This window comes from Desmodus rotundus, chromosome 9 (assembly GCF_022682495.2).
Source record: "Desmodus rotundus isolate HL8 chromosome 9, HLdesRot8A.1, whole genome shotgun sequence".
Lineage (NCBI taxonomy): Eukaryota > Metazoa > Chordata > Mammalia > Chiroptera > Phyllostomidae > Desmodus > Desmodus rotundus.
The window spans coordinates 23,281,760-23,307,246 of NC_071395.1; the positions used below are offsets into that span (position 1 = coordinate 23,281,760).

At 36.6% G+C, this 25,487-nt stretch overlaps 1 protein-coding gene across 1 annotated transcript in view; it reads left to right on the plus strand.

Annotated features, from left to right (window-relative positions):
- Nucleotides 1-25,245, plus strand: part of NAF1 (nuclear assembly factor 1 ribonucleoprotein) — a 35,612-nt gene extending 10,367 nt beyond the window's left edge. The window contains exons 3-8 of the mRNA XM_024568729.3: nt 5,186-5,279; nt 9,017-9,099; nt 15,802-15,956; nt 19,405-19,456; nt 21,604-21,706; nt 24,369-25,245. Coding sequence (XP_024424497.2) covers nt 5,186-5,279; nt 9,017-9,099; nt 15,802-15,956; nt 19,405-19,456; nt 21,604-21,706; nt 24,369-24,802 — 921 coding nt within the window. The 3' untranslated portion in view covers nt 24,803-25,245. The remainder of the gene's footprint in view (nt 1-5,185; nt 5,280-9,016; nt 9,100-15,801; nt 15,957-19,404; nt 19,457-21,603; nt 21,707-24,368) is intronic.
- The last annotated feature ends 242 nt before the right edge of the window (nt 25,246-25,487 follow it).

The following is a 25,487-nucleotide window of genomic DNA, read 5'->3' on the forward strand; positions in this document are numbered from 1 at the left end:
TCTGTTACACCCACACCTTTCCCCACTTTCAGAAAATCAAAGTGATTGATTTTTTGTTCCCTAAAGAAGATTATGAGTCCTATGAGACTGAGAAGATTTGTTTATCTCACCTGGGGCAGCTGCTGTGTTATCAGGGAGCCAGGTGTTAATCTAATAATTATAATGATGTTTGCTGCTGCAAACCTGAGTATCGATTCATCAGTCCTGAGCAGTGGAGCTTACTTCGAAGCCTGCCTTTTCTACTTTATTTTTGAGAAGGTTCGGCTGAAGTTCTTTGTATTCCTTGAGAATTCTCCTTTGAATTCTAAAAATTGTATTTTCAAAATATAATTTTTGGTCTGACTGAAAAAGACTGACCTCTTTTGAGATTTTTGTTTAGCATGGACTGATGAGATAAGTCAGTTCATTTAGTAAATATATATTAAGCACCTTTTATGTGCCAGTCAAAGACTGGCAAGGTTCAAGTTCTTGTTGGATAAATTGTCTAGTTAGGAAAATGGACTTTAAGAAATAAACAGATAGGATGTTAGACGGTAATGTGTTTACAAGAAAGAAAAGCAGCAGGACAGTCTGATACAGTGACTAGGCTTATGGGTGGTATAGTACTTTAGATTTAGCAGTTAGGGAAGAGAAGGTGACATTTGACATCCAAACATCAATACAGGATCTCGTATTGCCCATTCTGACATGGCAAATCCAAGGAACTTTCCTTTTGAACCTTCTAAAGTTCTACCTTTTTGAATCTGCCAAAAATCTTTATGGAAAGCACATCACTTGGGTGAATTCTTGTTGGAGTTTATGATATTCTCACCCCCACCCCCGGCCCCTTCTGTCCTTTTCTCCTTTGGTCAGTCCCAAAATGCCTGCCATTTTCAAAGCAAAGGGCCTACACTGCTTGATTTAACTGGACTTGGAAGGGCTAACTCCATAGCGAGTGCTCCGCCTGGGATTGTACAGGTCCATTCATGTCTTACGTGCTTTATGTACAATATTTAGTTCTTTATATAGTTTTGTGTTGTGCAGATATTTGGGGTAGAAATTTATGCACAACACTTTTATAGGCAGGTCTGTAACTATTAAGAGGCGACTTAATGCCTTCATTGGCTTTTGTTAGGAAATGCTCAGGAAATGGTATACACAGTACCGTGTTACTGGGGTCGCTGAGCTGGAATGAGAGCATGGTGGTGATCACAGAGAGCAGCGTCTGTGGCTGTTTCTTCCCCTGCTTTTGGTTCTACATGAGATTAGTGATCTTCCCCATTTGTAGGCCAAACCTTTAGTTCTGTTCATACACAGGACAAACGAGGGTAGCAACAGGAGTAAGGGGGCCCGTTAGATTGTCTCTGCCCCCTACAGATACTCTGGCTTTGTGCACCTCCTCGTGCTGTTCGTCCCATAGCGTCCTTAGGGCAGGGACGTCCTCAGCCTTTGTAGACTGACCTGCCGAACTCAGAGTAAACTATAATGATCTCAAAAGATGATAAAAAGGCATTCGATAAAGTTCACAGTCATTTCTAATTTTAAAAAATAGTTGATAAGATAGTAGTAGATGGATTCTTTCTTAATCTTATTAGAAAGAAATTGCAATCAAAATACATTATTGTGCTAACATCCGAAACGTTCCTAATAAAGAGTCAGACTTCACAGTTGCTTGACATTTGACATTCTGGAAGTACCAGCCACTGTTGAAAAGTGAAAAATGTGATGTACTAATCCTGAAAAGGAGGAGGAGTACTTACATTTTTAAAATATGGTAATATAGTACATACACAAGAAAATCACTAGACATAAATTTCAACATGATATTTTCTGGTTTTTAAACAGTACTCTATAAAGAATCCATTTATAATAGTAAAAATATTAAACAATTAGTAAATTATAACAGCAAATAGTGTACAAAGTGGCTTTGAATAACTCAAGGACTATGTAGGACCTATAAGAAGGCAACTGCAATTAAATATGATTTTAATCAATACTAACAATACTAATATAACAAACTGGTGTTAAAGTTTATCTAGTGAAATAAATGTGTGCAAATAGCTAGAAAAATTCCAAGGGGAAAAACACTGATGTAGAGTGGATAGGGATACTAGCCCCTGTTTCCCAATATTAAAACATATTATAAAAGGCGCAGTTGTTAAAATTGTTTAGTTCTGACACTGCCCGTGATCAGGAGAACCAAATGGAGATTTCCTCAAACCCAAATATACCCAAGTACATGTAGTTTATGCGAAAATTTGTTTCTCAAATCAGTAGGGAAAAATGAATTATTCTTCAACATGTGGGAGTAACTAGTAATTTGGATAAGATAGATCCAATCTCTACTTTGCTTTTATATAAGAATAAAATCACAAATGGACCAGATAAGCAAATATTAAAAATGAAATTTAGAAACGTGATGAAAACATCAGTGAATTTTAGAAATTAATTTGGTCAAGGATAGGTCTGTCTAAATATGACTGACACAAGTCTCAAAAGCCAAGAAAACGGAGATTGATATATTTGATTTTGTAAAAATGAAAATATCAAAGTCCACTAAACAACACATGCTAAAAATATGCTAGGAGTAAGGGAGTGGGTATTTGCTACATATTTGATAAAGAGCAAACGTTCTTAAAAACCTAGAGTTCTTCCGTAAATTAATACAAAGATAAAGACAAATGCATAAAATATACAAACAATCCATGAATATATAAAAATAGCTAGGAAACACACAAGGATGTTCAATCTTCCTGATTAATGAAGACATTCAAATAAAGCAAGATACTATTTTGGATCTATTGTTTATGGGAGTGTGAACTGATGTGTCCTTTTAGAAGCAAAAATTTGCAGTATCTGTCAAAATTAAAAATACTTATGTCTTTGGATCTAGCAGTTAACACTTAGAAGAATTTATGATAGGGGTTACTCAAAGATATACGTGAAAGAATGTTCATTGTTTCATTGTGTGCTATGGTAAAAATTTGAAAAGGAGATAAATATTTCATCAGGTGACAGGTGTACTAAATTATGGTCCCTCTATGCAGTGGAATACCATAAGAGTATTTAAATGAAATTAGATATTTATGTTTTGGTGTAGAGGGATGTGCAAGATGTGATAGGTAAGATAGCTTATATTACAATGTCTATATTTTATTTAAGTGAAACATTTTAAAGTTAATAGTGTGAAGTTCATATCTACATGGTAAATATATTTGAAAGACTTGAACAAGAGCAGTCTGTGGAGAGGAATGAGGAAGTTAAAAGGAATAGGGTAGAGGAATTTTTGCTTTTTACTTTGCATCCTTCTGTACTACTTGAGGTTGTCCTTTTATTAAAAACAGAAATTTGTATTAGTGTTGTGCTTTGAAGTTTTTAAAAAGCAAAACAGTATCAGAGTTTTGAATTGTACCAAAACGTAATTACATTGCATGGGACTTTATTCCTCCTAGTGGAAAATACAGAACAAGGATCCTTTCATTTTTGTGGTCGAATGACATTTATTTAGTATTTGAGAATAACATTGATTGCATGTCCTAAGTGTTAATGGCTTGTGGTCTGCATCCCTGTTCAGTTCAGAGGTTTTATAAAAGATGTAAGAGCACTTCCTCTTTCAGAGACTTCCCTACCCTATCTTCTGCCAACACACTCTGGGCTTGATTTAACTAGTATAGGCTTTATCAAAGTCCAAAAGCAATTGAAGTTTTTCCTCTAGATCTTGCTGTAATTGGGATGGGCAACGGGGCAGAGTTTCTCGCTCCACTTCTGCATTAGAAATGCCATCCATCGGTCAATTGTAAGAGGTGCCATTCCCTGCACCAGGATCGGTGTGAGACCCATCCCACAGTTGCCCTCTACAGTATCATTAAAGCCCTCCCCTCTGCAGTCCCTCCACGTTATAGTTTTCCAGTCTTATATTTAACGGGGTGTGGGGTTTCTTTAGCTAAGAACTTCTTAAACAAGGCTATTCCAGATCATGGTCTTGCCAAGAAAATGCTCTCCACATTTGATGTAGTAAAATGACAAGTGGTTGTCCTAAGAGTACAGAAAAATTCAGATACATAAATCACAGTCATTTCTTCCACAACCATACAGAGGCAAGTCTTCAGCATTGACTTAGTTGAAACCCTTAGTGTGGCTCTTCATCAGTAATCCTTGACCAGAAAATAACATCTCCTAGAAGCAAGTTATACTTTAACACTGTTTACGTGATTTTGTTAAAAGCCTTTTTGGAGTCCCGGTAGAGGAAAATCATTACCTGTGATGCATTCGTCTGAAATACTCTGTGTTATTTAGGTGTGTTTTTCAACATTTCCCCCAGAAGTTATTCTCCCAAACTAACTCCTAACATGACATTAATAGGATCTTTGCGGTTTGTGATCTTTTGGCAAAGATCAAGAATAGAAAGAAAGCTCTGTTTATTTAATTTAAAGCCTAACACCAGCTTTATTCTTAGATTTCTCTTCAACCTCACCTCTACTTCAGTGTCTAGTTTTTACAGCAACTGAGATAGTTACGTGCTGGGTCAGAAAAGAGAGCTCTTTTGATGTTGAGAAATTTGGTTTGTAACCTACAGGGGGAAGATAACAGGTAATACCCTCACAGCTTTTTCTGGGCTGATGCCTGCATTCTGTTTCCAGGAATTCCGTATTTTTTTCCTGAAGAGGCCAGACATTTATCTCTTTTCTCACAGAGCCTCAGAAAACACTGCTACATCTCTGCTCAGCAACTTAATCACAGTCAATTTAACTGATTAATCAAATCAAGGCAGCTAAGAGAGAGAACTCTTCTTCTGTGGAAAAACTGTAATGACCAAGGGAATTATTTTTTTTCAAATGGAATGCCTCTGAGAATGATGTGAATTGTCTCTTCTCTTAACCTTGGATTCTGTAACAATAACTTTCTTTTTTTATTGGTCTCTTGTTCAAGTGTAATTGGAAGAACCTTGAATGGTACTTTTTTCTACGTTCTCAGTCCAGCTGGATTAGGTGTGGACACTAGACCTCTTGCATCGCTTAGGTGGGGAGATGCTGGAGGTGGGAGAAGTACTGCCAGCCACAAAAACTACGACGTCAAGGAAGCGGTATAAGTACTTAATGTTAGATCTTCAGTGATGGGTACAGGACTTTAAGTAGAAACTAACTCCCCGTGTTTAAAAAGTTAAGTTGTTGAAGCTGAGGAAGATTAATGATTTTTCATATTATAGGAACTACCTTCAGTTGAAGAAGTCATTGTTACTCTGCCAGAAGATATTGAATTAAAGCCGCTTGGGATGGTTTCAAGTATTATTGAACAATTAGGTATGTAAATAATTTTATTAATAAAAAGTATTTTATACGTATACCCAAGCAGTGATCTAATAATCAAATCAGAGACTTATGACTAGTGAATTTTGAACAGATAAATACAGTTTTACTTATATAAGTAATCCATAAATACGTTTTCTCCCATCTAAGTACTAACCAGCGCCGACCCTGCGTAGCTTCCAAAATCAGACGAGATCAGGCACGTTCAGGGTGGTATGGCCGTAGACCATAAATACATTTTCTTTATAAAAATTTAAAGACTGCTTTTACTGACATGGTTTTCCACAATTTTCTTTGATGTGCGACATTCATTTTCTGTTGCTATTAAGTTACTAAAAATTTAGTGGCTTAAAACAATACAAACTTATTATTTAAGAGGTCTTTGGGCCGGCAGTCTGATACGGGTCTTACTGAGTTAAACTCAAGGGCTCGGTCAAGACTAAGTTGTTTTGTGGAGGCTCTAGAGGAGGATCCACTTCCTTTCCCCTTTTGACTTCGAGGGCTGCCTGCACTCCTTGGCTCGTGACCACCTTCCTTCATCTTCAAAGCCAGTAATGTAGCTTCTCTCCGAATGCAGCCTGGAAAGGTTCTTTGCTTTTTAAGGACTCCCTGGATTGGGCCTTCATGTGTAATCTACGATCATGGTTCCATCTCAGGGTTCTTAATGTCATTTAATCACATCTTCAACAACACAAATTTTAATGTAAAATGACATACTCGCAGGTTTAGGGATCGGGGTATGATATCTTTTTTGTGGGGAGGGTGTTATTCTGCTTTCTGCCTTTGATTTTATTTTATAAACATGTAAATTAGAGAGGTCTGTGATATAACACTGATATTAGTAGCATGAAATATGAAGCTCTTGGATATAAGACAACTAGATATTATAGATTTCCTTTTAGCTCCAAGAGGTAGGTATCAAAAGGTCTTGAAATTAATTCTCGTGGTGAGATACACCTGAGAATAGAACTTGGCATTGACAGTTACAGGCTTTTCGAACTGGGAAAAAGACATAGATCATCCACCAGCCCCCTTACTCTACAGGACTTAAGGAACTCAGAAAAATTTGTCACTTGCTTTTATGATTGCTCGTATGAGTCATTGGTAGAAATGAGACATTATCTTTTTTTATTTAATCTTTATTGTGTTTTTTCCCATTATCATTTAATTCCCTTGTATTCCGCTCCCCACCAGCAATTACTGCACTGTGGTCCATGTCCATGAGTCCTTTTTCCTTTGTGCTCAATCCCTGTATCCCCTAACATCTCCCCCGCCTCCACCAGCTGTCATCCTGTTCTCCATCTTTGAGTCTGTCCTCATTTTCCTTGTTAGTTCAGTTTTTTCACTAGATATCAGATATTAGTGAAATCATATGGTATTTGTCTTTTACTGCCTAGCTTCTTTCACTTAGCATAATGCTCTCTAGGTCCATCCATGCTGTTACAAAGGGTAAAATTTTCTTCTTTTTCACAATCTTTTGACCTTCTGACAGTGTACATATCAGTATTTTTAAAAATTAATATAGATGAATTTGTAGTTTTGTAACTTATTAATCAAAATTTTGATTAAAGCCGAACATTTTAATGAAAATTATAGTTAATAAAACTCTACATGATTCTCGTGTTATTACATTAGTTTTTGAGTCATCTTATGGTATTTAATAATATGCATAAATGAGTCAAACAGGTGATTACCTGATTACATAGTATGAGGTGAGCATTTATTAGACTTGATGTGTATAGGAAAAATACAGGTCATAATGTTTGTCCTCAGTGAATAACATGTAAATATATGATACACATGAAATAATGCTTTTTAAATACACTCTTTTTACTAACACATCCTAACTGACTAATAAAATTCTCAAGCTGGTGGGAATAAAGATTGAATGAATCAAAATCAGCACATGCGACCCTGTTTTGAAGGCCTAAAATATCTAACATTATTTGGACCAAATTACAGATCAGAAGATAAAGTATTAATATGCTAGGCAGAAAATATCTATGAATTCAATAAGAGCCCAGAGATGAAAAGAGAGGATTTAGTTTTGTACTCTGCATTTCTTACAGAAGTTATATTGGTTTGCCTTCCTTCCTTCCTTCCTTCCTTTTTAATCTGGAAAATACAAGAGGCAATTTAGATATTGTCTATCTAAGGAGAAATGGAGAGATTTCATGAAATTAAGGATGTATGTGCTAGAACATACTTTCACAGTATTGATACACTTTGAAAGGTTTTATCAGTGTGTGGTACAAACTCTTTGTACCCAATACCTGAAACTGTGTGCCACCTAAAATTATAATACTAAGAGAATGGGTCTTCTAGGCTGTGGGAACACAGTCACTAATTGTGTTATGGGGAGAGCATTGGAACTCAGGATCCAGATTCTACTGATAACTGGGTATGGAATTGGCCACTGATACTGTTCATCTCTTGAGTCCTGTTTTCTCATCTTTCTTTAAAATGAGCCTATTGGATTAGGTGATTTTCAATTTTCATGTAATTTGGCTCTTTGAGAAGGGGATTAGACAGCAGAGATTATTGAGAATGAATTCTTAGTGCTGACTATCATCATTTTTATTCCAGAAACAGATCTAACTAAAAAAATGTTGACTCATGATCTGTTGCTTAAGTGTGTATTCAGAATTTAGAAGCACTGGCTGCTGCCTACCCCGCCCACCCCCTGCCCCCAGCCCCTGATACCATCTTTCCCCTGGTCTGGGGGGGCTCCTTAGTTCCTCCCAGATCACCTCACCCCACCCTTACTTTTAGGGTAGATGTGAGCTTGCAGATGGTAAGGAACCTGCTTCATTCCCTGCAGTCCACCTAGCAATTTCCCCCTTCCTGCCTTGGGGGTCCAAGTTGTAGATATTGTACAAAGGGTCTAAATCCTTTTTTTTTTTGTGCACTTTTTTATTTAAGAAGATGGGATCCCAGGTGGTACCCCCTCCCCCTGTAAGTCTGTTAGTGTTGGGGGAAAAAATTAGTTGGGATATAGTTGAAATTTTTGAATGAATTTTAATAATCTGAACTAATACATTTTTTCTCGTGGACAGGGCATTATCTACATAATATGACAAAGTATTCTTGCTTGTTGCTCTGATTTTCTAAGAACCTATCATTTCCCACCCCCACCCCCACCCCTTTGCTACAGTAGACTGGTTGTTTAACATACGTGGCACTGACAGGAATTGGAATATGCTAGACAAGGGGAATAATGCTTTTGCTTTTTGAGACAAGAAATGATGGAAATTATTGTGAGCTCTATCATTTTTTATCTGTTCAGAGGAAGATGCTTTTGTGAAGTTCACTTTTTCATATGGCAGTAAGTAGTCGTAGAAAAGAATTTCTACTGTGAGAAAGAAGACTAGTTTTTTCTAAAACATGAGTTTTGTGACTAAATTACACCTTTTTGGGTAAAAATTGCTTGAGAAAATGTGCACAGCTTGAATTTGTTGACTTTTTAATGGGTGAGTCAAATTTTCGGAGATTTTATACTTTTTCTTTCTTAAAATTGTAGCTTTTTGTATTAAATAAAACTGTAGAAACTATTTCCCTGTGCTGTGTAGTATTGAATAGACTTTGTTCGCCTAAGAGGAATGGTTACTGGGGCATATTTCACCTTAAATTTCATATTAAATTATGTTGGAACTAAAGCCTAAATTCTCATTTAAATTTTATATTATCTTCTGATTAAATCTTGAAATAATCTGTTTTGTTTTATTTTTCAGTAATAATCGAATCTATGACTAAACTACCTCCAGTTAATGAGGAGACTGTAATTTTTAAAAGTGATCGGCAGGCAGCAGGAAAGGTTTGTAAAAAAATTCAAATTATACAAATGATTGTTTCTTTGTTGATTTGTGTTTTTTACTTTCTTTGTCCTAAAAAGTTTGTTAATTTTAGTAGCTGAGCAATCTAGAGCTCTCAGATTATACATTATTTTAGTACATGCTTGATTTTCTCCTATACTTTGTGTATTGGTTTAATACCGTTTATTCCTCTTTGCTGCTTGAGTCACTAGATACACGTGAGTAGAGTTTTTCTTAATGCTTTGTCAGGTATTTCGCTAGGCAGTGACTCTGCTTGCTGAGGAAGACACAGTTCTCTGCTCTCCAGGTACCCAGAGTTAAGTACATGAGACTTTTCCACTATGTAGTAGTTCTGAAACTTTTGGTTTGTGAGTCCCATTGACTAGTGTGGCTCTCAAAACTCTTCAGACTTTGGTTTCCTTAAGTGGAAAAAGATTTCAGTGACGGCATTAAAGTTTCACTGTAAGCACATTTTGGGGAATTCTGTATATGTGTAATTAAGTACTCACCATAGTGTTGTGTTTCGTGCAACATTGTGGTAATGGAACAACCCTGCATGTCCACGTTTGATGTGGGAGACCACACATTCTACCCAGCAGTGATGCAGTTCTGCGCAGTCGGCAGAGGACGGGAACCCTTCTCAGATCAAGACTGTAAATACCCAGCAAGTCTTTCTTTCCTGGGGCAGAGTCTCCACCCTTGTGTTCCCCCACTGTATGAAATGCAGTCCTTCAAAATTACACATGCTAAGTAAATGTGTATTGAGTTGAAAACAAACAAGAAACCAGCTGCTATTCTTAGGAGAAGCAACTCTCTGGGGTTTAGTTTTTCCTAAGTAAGCAACATTTAGGGTTTTCTTTTTGTTCTGGGAGGTATAACTAATTTACATTTAATAAGGAAAAAAGCATATTTTCAAATATATATATTAAAAAAAATATATATATAGAACTATATGACCCCAATAGAGTCATTCACATAACATTCCCTTTTTTCTGCCTCTTCCTTTTATTCCATTCTAACACTTAGGTTGACAGACAAATTTACCAAAGAGAAATAAGTCACTTAGGATTGCAGAGCAGTCAGTGGCAGAATTAACTGAAGTCTTGAGCTAATACGTTTTGGAAATTCTTGAGGTTTGTGAGGGGAACAAAGGCTTTTTAATGTCTGAAGATGATGCTGTACTTTTCCCCTTTCAAATACTTAGTCTTCGTACTTTTGCTTCAAGTATGGGTACTGCTGGTGTCTTGTAAGGAGTTAAAGATACACTGGAAGCTTAACCTCAGAGGAGGCTGAGAGGGAAAGGAATGGGAAGTGGTGGATGACAGTGCTGTGAGGAGCTCTGCATGCCATTTGGGATAGCATTTCTTTAGGGGAGACCGGGTTCTGCTCGCTGCAAAAACAAAACATTTCCTGCTGTCCTCAAGAAAGTAGAAGAGGGGATGAGAGAAGAGTCGAGGGAAAACTGACTTCATGATTTTTCTAACTGTGAGTTGAAACAGATTATTTCCATGTTTCCTTTCATTTATGATTTTTATGACAGTTGCCTTTTTTCTCTAGTAGCTAACTTAGATAATTTTAATTTTAATTCACATTTCTTATATCCTCCAATACATTTGCATTCTCATTCCTGTAACTGTGACTAACGTTAATATTCGGCTCTTCTGTCATTGGCTTTGAAAGGAGTCAGATGAAAATGTAGTGTTTCCACCTCTATCTTCAGCTGTGTGACAAACGTCCAAAGGGAAAAATTAAGTCCATTTCTAAAGTTTACATAGCTTTGTAAATTCAAGAGTTAGATGTCTTTCAAAAATATGTAATTAAAAATCTAAGCATCTGAAATGTTCCCCAAAATAATGGTGGGAGTTGGAAGAGAGCTGAAAGGATTATTAGTTAGTCCAGTGACCGAAAGTAAAATTTGAATCTGTTTTAGATCTTTAGAATATCTTATCTAGACACTAAATTAGTTTACCTTCAATGTGAAACCTTTGCATATCCTTTCTTTTCCCTCTCCTCTTCAATAATAACAGTAATAATTAGCCACAGCGATGAATGTTTTGGGTATTTTTAAAAAATGACCGAAATTATGTAAGGAAGTGGAATTATCTCCATTTACTCAAAAATCACAAATTTAAAAAGGAACAAGATTGATTTTACAACCCAGTTGGCCTGTCTGATTCACTTCCTTTCTACCTTTCTCCCCATTCCCACTGGCTTAATGAGAACAACTTTGGATTTTTATTTCTGTCTTTCGCCTTTTACTAATGATATATTCCTCTTGGTAAATAATGAAATTCTACTTTTAATGGTTAGTTACAGAATATCAGAAGAAACGGCCAGCTTATGCCACCCATTATCCCTATATAACATGAATTTGTTGGTGGTTTTGCCTTTAGTTTTCAGTATTTCTTAGAACAGGTTTTGTTTTTGTCATTATTGTTTGTTTTACTTTTTAATAAACCCAAACCATGAAACCCTTTTTCCTGTCCCGTATCATTGGATAAGAATATTTACTGATCTTTTTTGAAAGAATATTTATATTACAGGCTCGATTGTTAGTATATGGTGATTTTCTGAAAGCCTCCATATTGTAAGTGTTTTTTCCTCCGTCAGTAACTTGGGTAACTGCGTGTGTAATACATACGGTGATTGAAATGATTATCTGCCTTATTCAATGAATTAGAATACTCCCTCCTTTAATTTTTTTTTATTAAAGATTTTATTTATTTGTTTTTAGAGAGGGGAAGGGAGGGAGAAAGAGAGGGAGAGAAACATCGGTGTGTGGTTGCCTCTTTCATGCCCCCAACTGGGGACCTGGCCCGCAACCCAGGGATGTGCCCTGACTGGGAATTGAACTTGCGACCCTTTGGTTCTCAGGACAGCACTCAGTCCACTGAGCCACACCAGCCAGGGCTTTATTTTATTTTTATTTATTGTGGAGAGAGACGGGGAGGGAGAGAGGGAGAAGAAAGAGGGAGAGAGAGAAACATTGATTTCTGTTGTTCCACTTGCTTATGTAATTCATTGGCTGCTGCTTTTATGTGCCCTAACTGGGGACAAACCCACAATCTTGGTGTATCGGGACAACTCTCTAACCAACTGAGATACCTAGCCGGGGCCATTTTTATTTTATTGTTATTTTTTTGCTGTCTTCATTTTTATTAATGGGAAGTCAAGTAGTGTACAGTGATTGATAAGAGACAATTCTGAATGGCTGTGGAGGTTCATTTCTCTCTTTCCCCTCGGGGTAGTTTAGTGCAAGCTGCATCAGCTGGAAAGACGTGAGGCCTTTGGCTAACGGCATCCTTCGAAGGTTGCTTTCAGAGCAGCAGCATGCATATCTTGGCCCTCCGCATGCCCAGCCCTCCAGCATTGTTCCTGGGCCTGAGATTCCTTGGTATGTTTCCTGGCACCCAGAAAAATGGGAGTTAGGTGATCCCTCTCTTTGTGGAGAGGAGAGGCTGAGGCTTGCCCTCTTGAGTGCTTTCCTGGTGTGAGGCCAGCCGACTCAGGCAGGCCCCCAACTGCAGGAACTTTTTCATGTTGCAGACAGATCCCCCAAGTCCATCCTGTGCTGTGGAATGAGAATTTGGGGGACTGAACATACTTTCACTTCTCTGCTTGTCAGTGTTCTTTTCTCAACCGACCGTATGGTGTATTTGGACTGTGTGGTGGTAGTGTGTGTGTGTGTGTGACCGCTTCCTGGGGCAGGAATCCTGTGAAGTCTTTCAGCAGAAAGGTACTGCATTTGAATAGAGACGGGTAAGTATTAAAAGCTAGAGCCAAGTGGAAGGACACTTAGAACACCACCAACTCAAGTGACAGGCAAGTGTAAAACATTAGTTGGATTCAATTTTTATGTGAGTGTTTCTGTGAAACATATACTATTATTTAAGGTATAAAGAAGGCTACTTGCCTACCTAAAGTAAATATCTTATGTCCTAGGTTCTGTTTCTTGTACTGTCCTTGCAGCTTATTCCTTTCTTTTATTTCTGGTCAAGTGTTGTGGAAGTTAGAAAAATCCCCAAAGTCACGTGGGAAGACCGAGCAGGGAGTCAAGGTTAAATGGAATTTTGAGATGAAGTGGGTTGGCCTGAGCCCTGCTTTGTCTAAAGTTGTTGTTCTTCATGGTTTACCTATTAGCCAGCCTAAAATCTGTACTGGGAAGCTGATAGTGTTTTAACATATTGTTAAATCCTTCTTTTCTATAACTGTAGATTCGCCAAATTGCTTATGTGAACTCAGTCAAGCTCTCCTGTGACTGTTGAGGGTAGGATCGTAAATACCCCTTGCAGAGCATTTGGTCCACACTGAAAGGTCCTGGATGTTTGCTCCTGTTCTAAACGTCCACACTTAGAAAATGTCCCTGGTTCAAATACCTCACTGCATTTATTTCTACTTCGAGTTTACACATTAATGCATAAAAAATACTGTCATGTAGGATTGATCCAATAATTATCTTTTGGCTACACTGCCAATGATAATTCTTCTTGCTCCAGTAGCCTAGCTAGTAGTGGCACATGGGTTTCGGTAGGTGGGTTTAAATTATTGCAAGATAATGTTAGCTATGGATCAAATGTCTCCATGGAAGTGTTGACTAGGACCAGATATTAAGGACCAAATGTCAAGGACCTTTTGGCGTGGACCTAAATGTCTCCATGGACGTTTAGTACAGGACCGAATGTTTGCTGATCCAACATGGAGTATTGGTGTATGCCATCTCCTGATGCTGTGACGTAGCTTCCTGTTGCCTACCATTTGCTGTATTTATTCATGTAAAACCATATTGGAGCTGGTGCTTATAAATACTTCAGATCTTAAAAATAGGCAAGTAGGTGTGCTTTGATTTTATCCAAGATTTTGAATGCCACTTAGCAGTCTGCATAAGCCTGAAGCTATTAAGGCATTTCTGTGGTGAAATCGTTTCTCACGGTTAGGAGGTAGAGCCACGCCATCCAGGAACAAGTCCTTGGGAAACAGCTTTATGTGCCAGGTTGCAGACCGCGATTGCTGCACCCTGTACTAATGGGTTCACAGGAGATGTTTTCAAAGTTGTTGTCTCTGTCCAAACTTAGAGTCAGATTTGTCTATATTCATCAAGGGAATTAAAAAAAAATAAAAAATGTTTTAAGATTTTTAAAAAAAAGTGACAAATAAGATGATGTATTTCTTAATCTACGTAAGTAGACCAGTAAGAATTGTATTGTATTTCTTCTTCCTTTGCACTGGTTGGAAGAGAGAGGTCCACCTTTTTTATTGAAAACCTTTTAAAGCAAATTTCTCACTATTTCTTAAATCTGTTTGCTTTTCAAATAGAAAAGCTTAAATTTTCCATGATATTAGTGTTGTTTTAGAATGCATGGCATTTTAATTCTTTTGACTATTGATAGTTGTTTTTAGATTAATCTTATTTTCAGAGTGTAGGTACCCTGATGTATGACCTGTTTTATGTCTTACTGAAAATTAATAACAGCCTGAATTGGATAGTAAACAGCATCAAGTGAGAACATTTACTATAAAAAAATAAAGAATGTAATAAAACAGGCACTTTCTATTCAGTTGGTTTAAAATGGTCCAAGCTATTTGGAAAGTGATTTTGTAATTTACATCAAGAGTTTTAATAATCATACTCTTGGCTCCAATAATTCCATCCCTGACAAATCAATTTTTAGGAAATCTGAAATACAAAAATTTACATATAAATATATCATGGCATCAATTGTTATGTTGAACAGATTGGATGCTGCTTAAATGTCCTGTAGTATAAGACGAGTTAAACAGATTGTGCTGAGTCTGTGAAGGGATGCTGTATAGCTACTGAAGTCGCACTTAGGAAGAGTATTTGTAACATGGAAAAACTTAATGCACTTTACGTTTTAAAAGTGAGCGGTGTACAAAAACTGTAAGATAATCTCAAAATTCATTAGGATAAGAAGACTGGAAAAACCTACAGTGACACTGGCCATTGTCTTTTTTCTATAATATATTTATTATCAGGAACATTATTTAAAAAAATTCAGGTATCTATTTTGAGAAGAGTTGGAAACCCAGAGGCTGCCTCTCATCACTCATAGAGTCTTGCAGAGATAAAGTATGTCTGTGCTAAAAGCAAGTTCTTTGCATAAACACTAAAGGCTGTGGAGCACCATTGTTTTTTGAGAAATAATCAGCTTGAGGTTCAAGCCTACTTTACTATTTTTTGAGTTAGAAAGAGTTGTGGTTTAATTTTATAAAAATGTTAACCACTACGTAGAAACAGCAGGAGTGACTGAATACCTATTGGAGCTTGCTTTAAGTTTTGTGTCACAAAATTCCCAATGACAGGCAGCATTTCATTTTTCAAAAATTATCAATTGTCATTTTTTCCTTCATATCTTACAATTTCAATGAGCAGTAAAACCAAAAATTTATAGTTTGCATGAAGTTGATACCACCAAAATGATTTAAATTTAGCAAGGCCAAGTTCATTACACTTGTTTTCAATTCATAAAAAGGAAATCTGGAAAAAGCTGATGCATTTATAATCCAAATATGAAAATTTTATGAATATGCAAGGATGACTTAAATACAGTTTTATTTTATTCCTCAGACATTGAAAAAATTACTTTTTATAACAATTATTAGTGTTTTCTATTTTAAATATTACTAACCTTTTGAGTCATTATTTATGTGTTAAAGGAGGCCTTTATGTTTCTTCTATTTTACAGGTATTTGAGTTATTTGGACCTGTTGCACACCCATTTTATGTGTTACGGTTTAATTCTTCAGAGCACATTGAGAGTAAAGGTATTAAAATAAAGGATACTATGTATTTTGCTCCATCAATGAAAGACTTCACTCAATATGTATTCACGGAAAAACAGTAAGTACTTTTCTTCCCCTTACCATCCAGTGCGTGTGTGTTAGTTGTTTGCTTATTTAATCTTTATATTTGAGGAATAATTCTCAGCAATGGTGGTTTTAAATGGTAGTTGTCTTTCAAAGACTTCATCTGTCTTCCTAATAATACCTCTGGAAGCTATAATTTGTTATCAGGTTTTATAGCTAGAGATCATTTATATATTTGGGCCATGTAAACTTTCTGAATTTTAATTCATTACATTTTTCATTATGCACACTCTTTTATGTACATGGTACTTCATATTAGTATTACCATTTAAAAATTCTTTCCCATTTTAAATAAAATTTTCATTGGGTTAAATTCATAGGCTTGATTAAAGAAAATAAGGAGAGTTCGGGTTGCTTATAAATTGTTAAGTTATAGAAGAGACAATTAAAATGTGTCCCTGCAAAGGGTGTATTAAGTGGCAAGAAACAGGGTTGACTTAACTAATAAATCACTGCTCTTCATTTTGTCTGTAAATAATGCTGAGAGATGCCTGTGGCATGTGGGTAGTAATATTTCTATGTATTTATACTCCCACTGGTTAATTGTGTATTTTCCTTGTGTTAATTGTGTTGCCAAATATTAGCTGTAAGGCTGTTTATGTCAATAAAACTTATACTTATGTAATTTAATTTTTATGTAAAACAATGGCATATGAAAGGGGACGCCTAAAAAAACAGAATTATCTTCTAGAGGGTTGGACCTGGTGGTACAGGCTTCCCTTGCTAGGTGAGTGTTCTAGGAACCTATTTGTATCAGTGTACCAGCTGGTGGTGTTGTGAGAGGCTGCATTCAGCTTTAGTGCATTTATTTAAAGACTCAGTGCATTTGCCCATTTCATGATGGGTGATTTACAAACACACTGACCCACACCCTGCTCAATGGTCAGATTTTTTGACCAAAAATGTGTCCCACCTTCCTTATTCACCCTAGCGTTTTTCTATTTGTTTCCCTGGATGAAAAAAAGTCCTTAAAGGGAAGTGTTTTGCTGATATGGAAGAGGTGAAACAAAAAATGGCAGAAGCACTAAAAGGCATCAGAATTGAAGTTCAAAAACTGTTTTAAGCTGTGGGAAAAAAAGTCTCAATAGGTGTATTGCATCAAATTGAGAGCACTTTGAAGGTGACTGAAGTATAAACATGAAAGAATAAATGCACAATTTTTTACAAATAAATTCTGGGGTTTGGTTCTTTTCATGTCTTTTTTTTTTTTTTTTTTTTTTGAGTCCCCTCTTGTATAGTTCAAGTAGAACAGCTTTTTCTATAAGATTTAGTTGAATGCTTCAGAGGATGTAGTGGATATGAGCCACTAAAAATATTGTCAAAGTAGGAGTGGAAGAAAAGACCACAAATATTGGGAGAGGGGATGGGGATCTTAAATCCCAAAGGACTATGCACTCTGTTCGATGCACAGGTATCTTCTGGGTCTAGCTCCTAGGTGGAAAAATTAGGGATGTGGTTTTTGTAGGAAATGTTATGCAAAGGGAACTTCAAGCGGTGAGTAGTATTAGTGCCAAGTTAAAAGTACCAGTCATAAGAATGCCTCTGTGCCACTTACATATTAAATCAAGTCTCTGAATTTCATTTAATATTTCAGATACGAAAATTTTGTTCTTGATAATTTATTCAACTCATGCTTAACAATGCACATAATTAACTGAGGGAATATTTTACCCAAGTTATTCTGCAGGCTGTGCAAAGTTAATTTTTCTAAATGACTGCTGACAAAAAGTGAGTTAAATAGGCAGTAAAGTTACAAAGATTTTAGTATGTTTTAAAACCATGCCTTAAATAATGAGCATTCCATTCTGCTTTGAATATTAGGGTGTTGCTGTGGATATATCATCTATTTGGCTTTTGCCAAATAAGTACTTTAACTTAAAACAGATAAGCCGGAAAGGTTTTCTGCATAGTTTTTTAAATAGATTTTAAATAGCAGGAGTAGTTTTTGTTTTTGGTTTTCAAGAACAAGAACTTTGTCCTGAAGAGAAATAATAAACTAGAGTTGGGAAGTAGGCCTACTCTGCAGAGGCCCCGCTGTCAAAGCCTGTTCTGATCAAGACCACATTTGGGGTCTGTCTTGGGAACTCAGTGGAGTACTTTGCCTCTGAGTTAGGAAAGTTCTGCTCTTCTCCAGCTGACCCGCCTCTGGTCAGACTGTTTTAATCTTAGCTCCCCATGAACTTACTCTCTGTGAGAAGTGGTATTTAAAATGTTGCTTGATGTTTTCTTTAGCAGATTCTGATTTCCAGTATTAAATGCACCATTTGAGGCACTTTCCTCATTTATGTCTTTAAACTCCAGGCCAAGGGCCCTGCAGGCCATGAGATGGCGTATAGGGAAAACAGGAGTACTGGAGCTGTGTTAAATGTACAGGTGTAAGAAGGTGATTACTGAGTAACGGCGTTTAAGTGGTGGAAAAGTCATTGCTGATGCCTCATATACAGTCCAAATTCTGAATCAAAATTTCAGAGCAAACTTGATTTCGGTATTGTGCTAGCCTCTGACATCTGTGAAGTGATTTTTATGGATTATAGATTCTGGATTATAGATTAATCCATATGGAATGGATTAATGATTTTAATGAATTCCTGAGAATCCCATATTTTTGACATCTAGTTTAAAGCAGTGAGGACTAATACTTCGTAATATTTTAATATAATCGAATAACAAGGTGTTGTCAAACAATGAAATCAAATCATAAAGGTTAGTAAGACTTAAAATGAGCTTTCATAAATTATAATTATACTTACAATAGATACATGTACTTTTGTTGGTCATAGATTATAAAACTGTACACTAAAATTAATTCATGCTTGTGATTATACTGTCCTTCAGAATCTTCAAATCTCTTCCTCCTCCCTAAACTAGATACCTTTTACCCTCTGCTTTGAGATCACTGTTGGGCCTTGGGCACTCATGCAGTATTGTTATTGTTCCTTAGGTAAACCGAGGAAAAAGAATTTCATATTGTTATCTCTACCACTAAACCTTTGAAATCTTAGACAAGGAAATGCCTCGTATTTATTTCTGTGTGCTTAGCACATGGAACAGTGTCTGACCCATAGTTTGTTAGAATAAGCATTTATGGCAGTGAGTTTTATGAAGCGAGCTCAGGTATTCTGAGCGTATCAGTGTCAGCACCTGGATGCGTGTGAACTGCACAGCCACTTTCTCCTGCACACCACAGCCTTGGCCTCTTACTGTGATACTAGTACCGTTCCTAATATGGCGAAAGGTTTTGTTTTTCTTGTGAGCTTCCCACATCTTCTAAACAAGATAAGGACAGAAAAATGGTCCTTTATTTTTTGCTCTTATCTTCATGTATATTGCAAAATTAAGAGTTGAGCTTATGTCTTCTACTTTATTATAAGTGATTAACAACTTTAACAAGTACTGCTTTGAATTTTTGTTTTCTTTCCTAGGGAAAAGGGATCAGATGCATCATGGGAAAATGATCAGGAACCACCACCAGAGGTAAGGTTAAGTCCTTTTACACAATATTTTAGAAAGTGAGGCAGGACTTAATCTTATAAATTCATTCTGGACCTTAAGGAGGTTGGCAATGCCCCTCATTCGCATTCTCTGAGCCCGCCCGCTCTCTCCCTTCCACAGGACTGTTGAATACCTTTCAATAGGACTTTTTGATTAATCATTTAAAGAAATATTTTTAGCCACCTTTGAATAACTATTAGATTATCATTGTCCTTGTAATTTCCTATTTTAAATCAATTTTTTGACTCCTGGTAAAGGCATAATTGTCATTATTTTAAAAACTGTTATTCTTCAATTTAGTGATTTTAATATGTAAGATATGAAGAAGTTTCTTAACAGTGCCTTTAATAAGCTTCCTTTCTTTTGGAGGTACAATATCACTAGAGTCTACCTACCTCTCCATTTTTTTTACTATATAATTACCTTCTTAAAAAGAGAGTTCTTTATTTTCTTTTTTGAGTCTATGTCAGCAAGACTTTTCTATGTTCCATAGTAGCTTGATAAACTGTCTGTCTAGAACTGTGGACTAGAATCAGTTATAATCTGTAGGGTTATATGATTTAACTTTCCATGGAGATGTTTAAGGATATTTTCTTTGTTATTAAAAAGAAGAAATTATAGCAATTAGTGTATACATTTTTTGAAAATAGTATAAATTTATATAGTATAATATATACTTATTATAAGTGAGAGTTTTTATTATGCCCTAGTAGTTTTGAGGTTTCTCAGTATTATAAATTCTAGGTATGTGTAGATTTTACTTTGTTTATTTTAGGTGATCTCAAACAATATTGAAGATTCATATTCTGTATTAATTTCTGATTTTGCCGAGACATGAATCAGCTAATGCTCACTTAGAGAGTCACTTAACCGGTGTGAGTCACTAACGAGAGTAATCTTAGTTTAGATCCATATTACTGTGGGACTTTATTTTCACAAAAGTCTCTTTTTTTAAATTTCATTAGTTAAATTTTTTTTTCTTTTTTTTATTGTTGTTCAAGTATAGTTCTCTCCGTTTTCACCGTACCATGCCCCCTACCCCGCCCATCCCCGTCTCCCACCCTCAAATCTGTATTAAAAGATATTTCTTGTGAAATGCATATATTCTTACACCTGTTATTTCAAACCTAAGCATTGAACTTGGCAATTACGGTAACGTTAACTGTTTATAAAATTGGTTGGATTAGGCTAATTATAAAAATAAATCTGAGCATAACTTCATGGAGCTTTTTTTTCTAACTAGTTGATGGTTATTTTCCTAATATGTAAAACTCTGAAATTCAAAAGTTTATTTTATCATGATGACATTTTATAGTTTAGAATTATGGCTTGGTGTTAAATGTAGATTAGAATTTGGAATATGTGGGGTTTAAACGTTTAAAACAATTATGCTGTGAAAATAGAAAACGTTGGGCTTGCATAAAGGAACTAAGATTTACTTACAGGGAATGCTTCTCATTCATCTTCACATTCCCTTCTAACATATGAATACTTAATCTGTGGTTGAATAAATGTGTTTAATGAATGTATAATTAATTGGTGTGCAAGGAAGATGGGAAATTTTCTCTGATTTTAGGAGGTGATAGCAAAATACTGCCAAAATTGTCTCTAAAATAGCCTATTGCCAATTAAAATCTTTTTAAAAAATATTTTTTATTGTTGTTCAAGTATAGTTGTCCCCATTTTCCCCCCACCATTCCCCCCTCTCCCGGCCACCCCCATGCCCTACCCTCGATCCTATCCCCCTTTGGCTTTGTCCATGTATCCTTCATACATGTTCCTTGGCCTCAAACTTCTAGCTTAGGAAAAAGCTGTGTCTTAAGGTTGTTAAAGATCGGCATTTTACAGCTACCTATCCGAAAGTTCCTAGGAATTAAAAAACCAGAAAGCCTTGAGTACTCATCTGGTTGCTGCCTGTGTCAATTAAGAATCTTTAGGACTTTGTTTAAAAAAATACTCATTTTTCTATCGTGTAATTAATTCAAGTATTACAGGAAACTACTAAGTATCAAAAAAAGTATCTTTCAATGTCGGTGTTTAAATAATAGGCTCATTCTTCCCATTTCCAAGTATGTACCATTGAATTGGTGAATTCCTGTGACGTAAATCTATATATTTTTCTTTGTCAGGCCTTAGATTTCAGTGATGATGAAAAGGAAAAAGAAGCCAAACACAGAAAAAAAAATCGCATGCAAGGCCGGAAAAAACTAAGATCAGAACTTAATGAGTCAGGTGAGTTAATGAGACACTTAGTAATTTTTTATCGTGACTTACACTTACGTAAGTTCATAGTAATAACACTGAAGAAAACATCTGGGTTTTCTCTTTACCTCCTGCCATCCAGCTAACATTGGAGATATTTTACGACAGGGGATATGGTGGGACAGAATCACAAGGCAGTTTTTCAAGCTTAGGGATATAAAAATGGCTTCTAGAGGTAAAAGGCAAACTAAGACATGTTAGTTATTTGAGCTCATTAGCACTTTCTGTTAAACAAACTTAGTGGCTTCCATATTTAGACTTAAATATACAATATTTAATATCAAACTCAAGGTACTTTTTTAAAAAACATATTTCATTTTATTATACCTTTCCTGTTTTCTTTTTCCTTTTAGAAAACTTAACTTTTTATAGATTGACATGCAGTTGTAAGAAATAACACAGAGAAATCTTATATGCCCATTCCCCAGCTTCCTGCAATAGTAACACCCTGCAAAACTCTACAATAAAGTGCCGCAGCCAGGGTATTGACATCAGTACAGTCGAGATACAGACCAGTTCCATCACAGGAAGAGTTCTCTCATGTTGCCTTTTTATAGTCACTCACACTGTCCTCCCTCCCACCTCCTCCTGAGCTCCTGGCAACCAGTAACCTGTTCTCCATTTCTGTGACATAATTTGTCATGCAAGAATGCGTATACAAATGGAGTCATTCAATATGTTAACCGCACAGAATTGGGTTTTGTCTCCGAGCACAATATTCTGGAGATTTATCTAGATTGTTGTATGTGTCAAATTTCTTTTCATTCCAGAGTGGCATTCCATTATGTGAACATGCCACAGGTTATTTAACCATTCACGCATTGAAGGACATCTGGGTTGTTAACAGTTTTTGGGTTATAGGAATAAAGTTGCTTGCAACATGCATGTACAGGTGGTTTTTGTGTGCACACAAATTTTCAGTTCTCTGGGATAAATGTCTGAGAGTGCAGTTATTGGATCATATGAAGCTCGTATGTTCAGTTTCTCAAGAAACTGCCATACTGTTTTTCAGTGTGGCTACATTCTCATCCCCAGTGTATGAGTGAGTTTGTTTCTCTGCTTTCCCACCAGCATTTGGTGGTGTCACAATGTTACTCGTCGTTCTCGTGGGTGTGTAGTGATGTCTGTGATTTTAGCTGGCATTGTCCTAATGATACTGGAGATCTTTCCACGGGCTCCTTTGCTATCTGTATATCCTCCTCAGTCATACCTTTGTCCATGTCTTTCGCCCGTTATCTAATTGTATTTGTTTTTTAACTTTTGAATTACGAGATTGTACATAATTTCTTCCAGTCTTTAGCATGTGTTTTCATCCTCTTGAAAGGGTCATTTATAGAATAAACATTTTTAATTTTGATGAACCCCAGTTTATCAGTTTTTGTTTTACAGAGTCTGAGAATTTCTTGCCTAGATAGACCTACATCCTAAAGATTTTCTTCTGTTGTTTTTTCTAAAAGTTCGCAAAATTATTTTAAGGGCTCTACTTACTTTGCTTTTCCACATAAGTTTTAGACTCTCTGTAGTGACAAAAAGTCTTGCTGGGTGTTGTTAGGAATGGCGTCACACCTGTGTGGGGAGAATTGCCGTCTTAAGTGTGCTAACTGAGTTTTCAGTTCTAAAATTCCTAGTTATTCTTTGTATCTCTGTTTTTGTGCTTAGGCTTTTTATTTGTTTCAGTGTGTTAATTTCTTCTTTTGAAGTGTTTTCATGATGATTATTTAAAAATATTTCTCAGATAATTCTGACATTTTGTCATCTTGTATTGGCCTCAATTAATTTTGCGTTTTCATTGAGTTTGAAGTCTTCGTTCTCGGTGTGATGAGTGATTTTTAATGAAATCTGCACATATTGGGCATTAAATTATGTTATGAAACTCTAGATCTTATTTAAATCTTCTGTTTTAGCAGTCTTGTTTCTAAAGCTGCTCTGGCAGGGAAAGGAAGGGGGTGTTACATTATTACTATTAGTGCCAGGTAGGGATAATAATCCGGGTTTTCTTCTCAGCCTCTGTTGGCACCTTACTGCTGGGCAAGGAGGGGAGGACTACTTCCTTAATGCTCCTCTGACAACAGTGGGGGGTGGCCTCTCTGCCTGTGGCGTGGTGACCGGAGTCCTGACTCTCCCCTAGGTCTCCTCTGACACCACCCAGTGCTGGAGGTGGAGGAACACTGTGTGCTGCCAGTGGAGGTGGAAGTCCTGGCCCCATGTGATCGCCAGTGTCCTTGCAGGAGGCCTTTGAGCCTGGTGACTGGCTCCCTGTTCAGCCTGCTCTGTTGCCACCCTGGTAGGCGGTCGAGGCCCCTTATTACATCCTGTCAAGGGAGGAAGTCCAGTTCCCCAGTCCGCCCTTGAGTGTAGGTGATGGTGGTACCTGGTGTTCTCTGTGCTGGCTGGCTGGAGCCTAGTGGTTGTTGTCTGAAAGGTTTCTGTCTTGCTAGGCTTTCTGTTTCCTGATTGTCTGGCCTTTTAGATTCTTTAAAGTGGATCATTTTAAGCCTTGAACATTTTTAACTGCCATGAGATATACCTGGAAATTAAAGAAAAGGCATTATTGAAATTGTAAACAATATTTTTAACGTATTAAAATTAATTTTAATTTTGTTTTTATGCCTTCTTTTAACCCTGCTCAAAGGCGAAGATTTGGCAGAAGTGCATCAGAATTGGAATGCTACAGAGCATTCAAAAGGACACCGCGACAGAGAATGCACTCGAGGCTTTCCCCGGGGTAGATATCCTCGACCTTGGCGTGGCAGGCCCCCACCTCCACAGTTTTATAACTCACAGCATGTGGTGTCTCAGGAGACGTCAGGATTTCCGCCTCAGAGACAAGAGAATCTCACGCCACACTACCCCTTCCCTCCTCCGATGTTCGACGTGCATAATTTTTCACTCCCTCCTCCACCTCCACCTCCACCCCCGCCGCCTGCATTTGTAAACATGGGTTGGGCCGCACCTAACATGGCCCCCCCCATGCCCTACTCCATACCCCCACCGCCTCCCCCTCCGCCCCCGCCTCCCCCCCCCTCTTCTGGAGACAGTAGTTCTTATTTCGGATCTTACTATTAGGTGGATACAAGCGTTTCCAGAGAAATGTACACTTCTTATTTTATATGGGAAAGAGTTTCCTTTTATATGGGAAGGATTTTTTTTTTTTAAAGAAAGCGATTATGGATCTAGATTTTTAACGCATTGTCAAAAAACTGAATGCTTCCTTTAGTTGTAAGTTGATATATATTTATAACATTGGTGAAATTGTATCTGTATGAAAAGTTCATTTTAGATTTGTAGGGGGGGATTCCAATTATGTAATATTTAATTAAAACTTTGAATCCATGCTTTCCACATCCCTGCCCAGTGAAACAGTGTATATAGGTTTAATCATAGGTCTGGAGCAGCTTTCATCATGGATAAAATAGACTGAGCATACTGATTATCTTGTTGGTATATCTGAAAATAATGATGTTGAAGTCCTATTGTGAGTCTTTAAAATAAACTATTTTTATAAACTTGTACTTTGGAAATTGATTTTGATTGTAATTGCAAATTACCAGTGAAATTAAATGCTATAATTAAAAAACAAGTGAAGTGTACAGAGAAGGAAAGCCTTATATATTGGTAGAAGCTGTGACTGTAATTAAAGCTTTTCACTATCTGTGCAGATTTTCATTATTTGGGTACTTTTAAGTAGACTTTACTGTTGAACCATGTAAAAGAACACAAAGATTACTCACAATAAAATGTTACGTGCTCA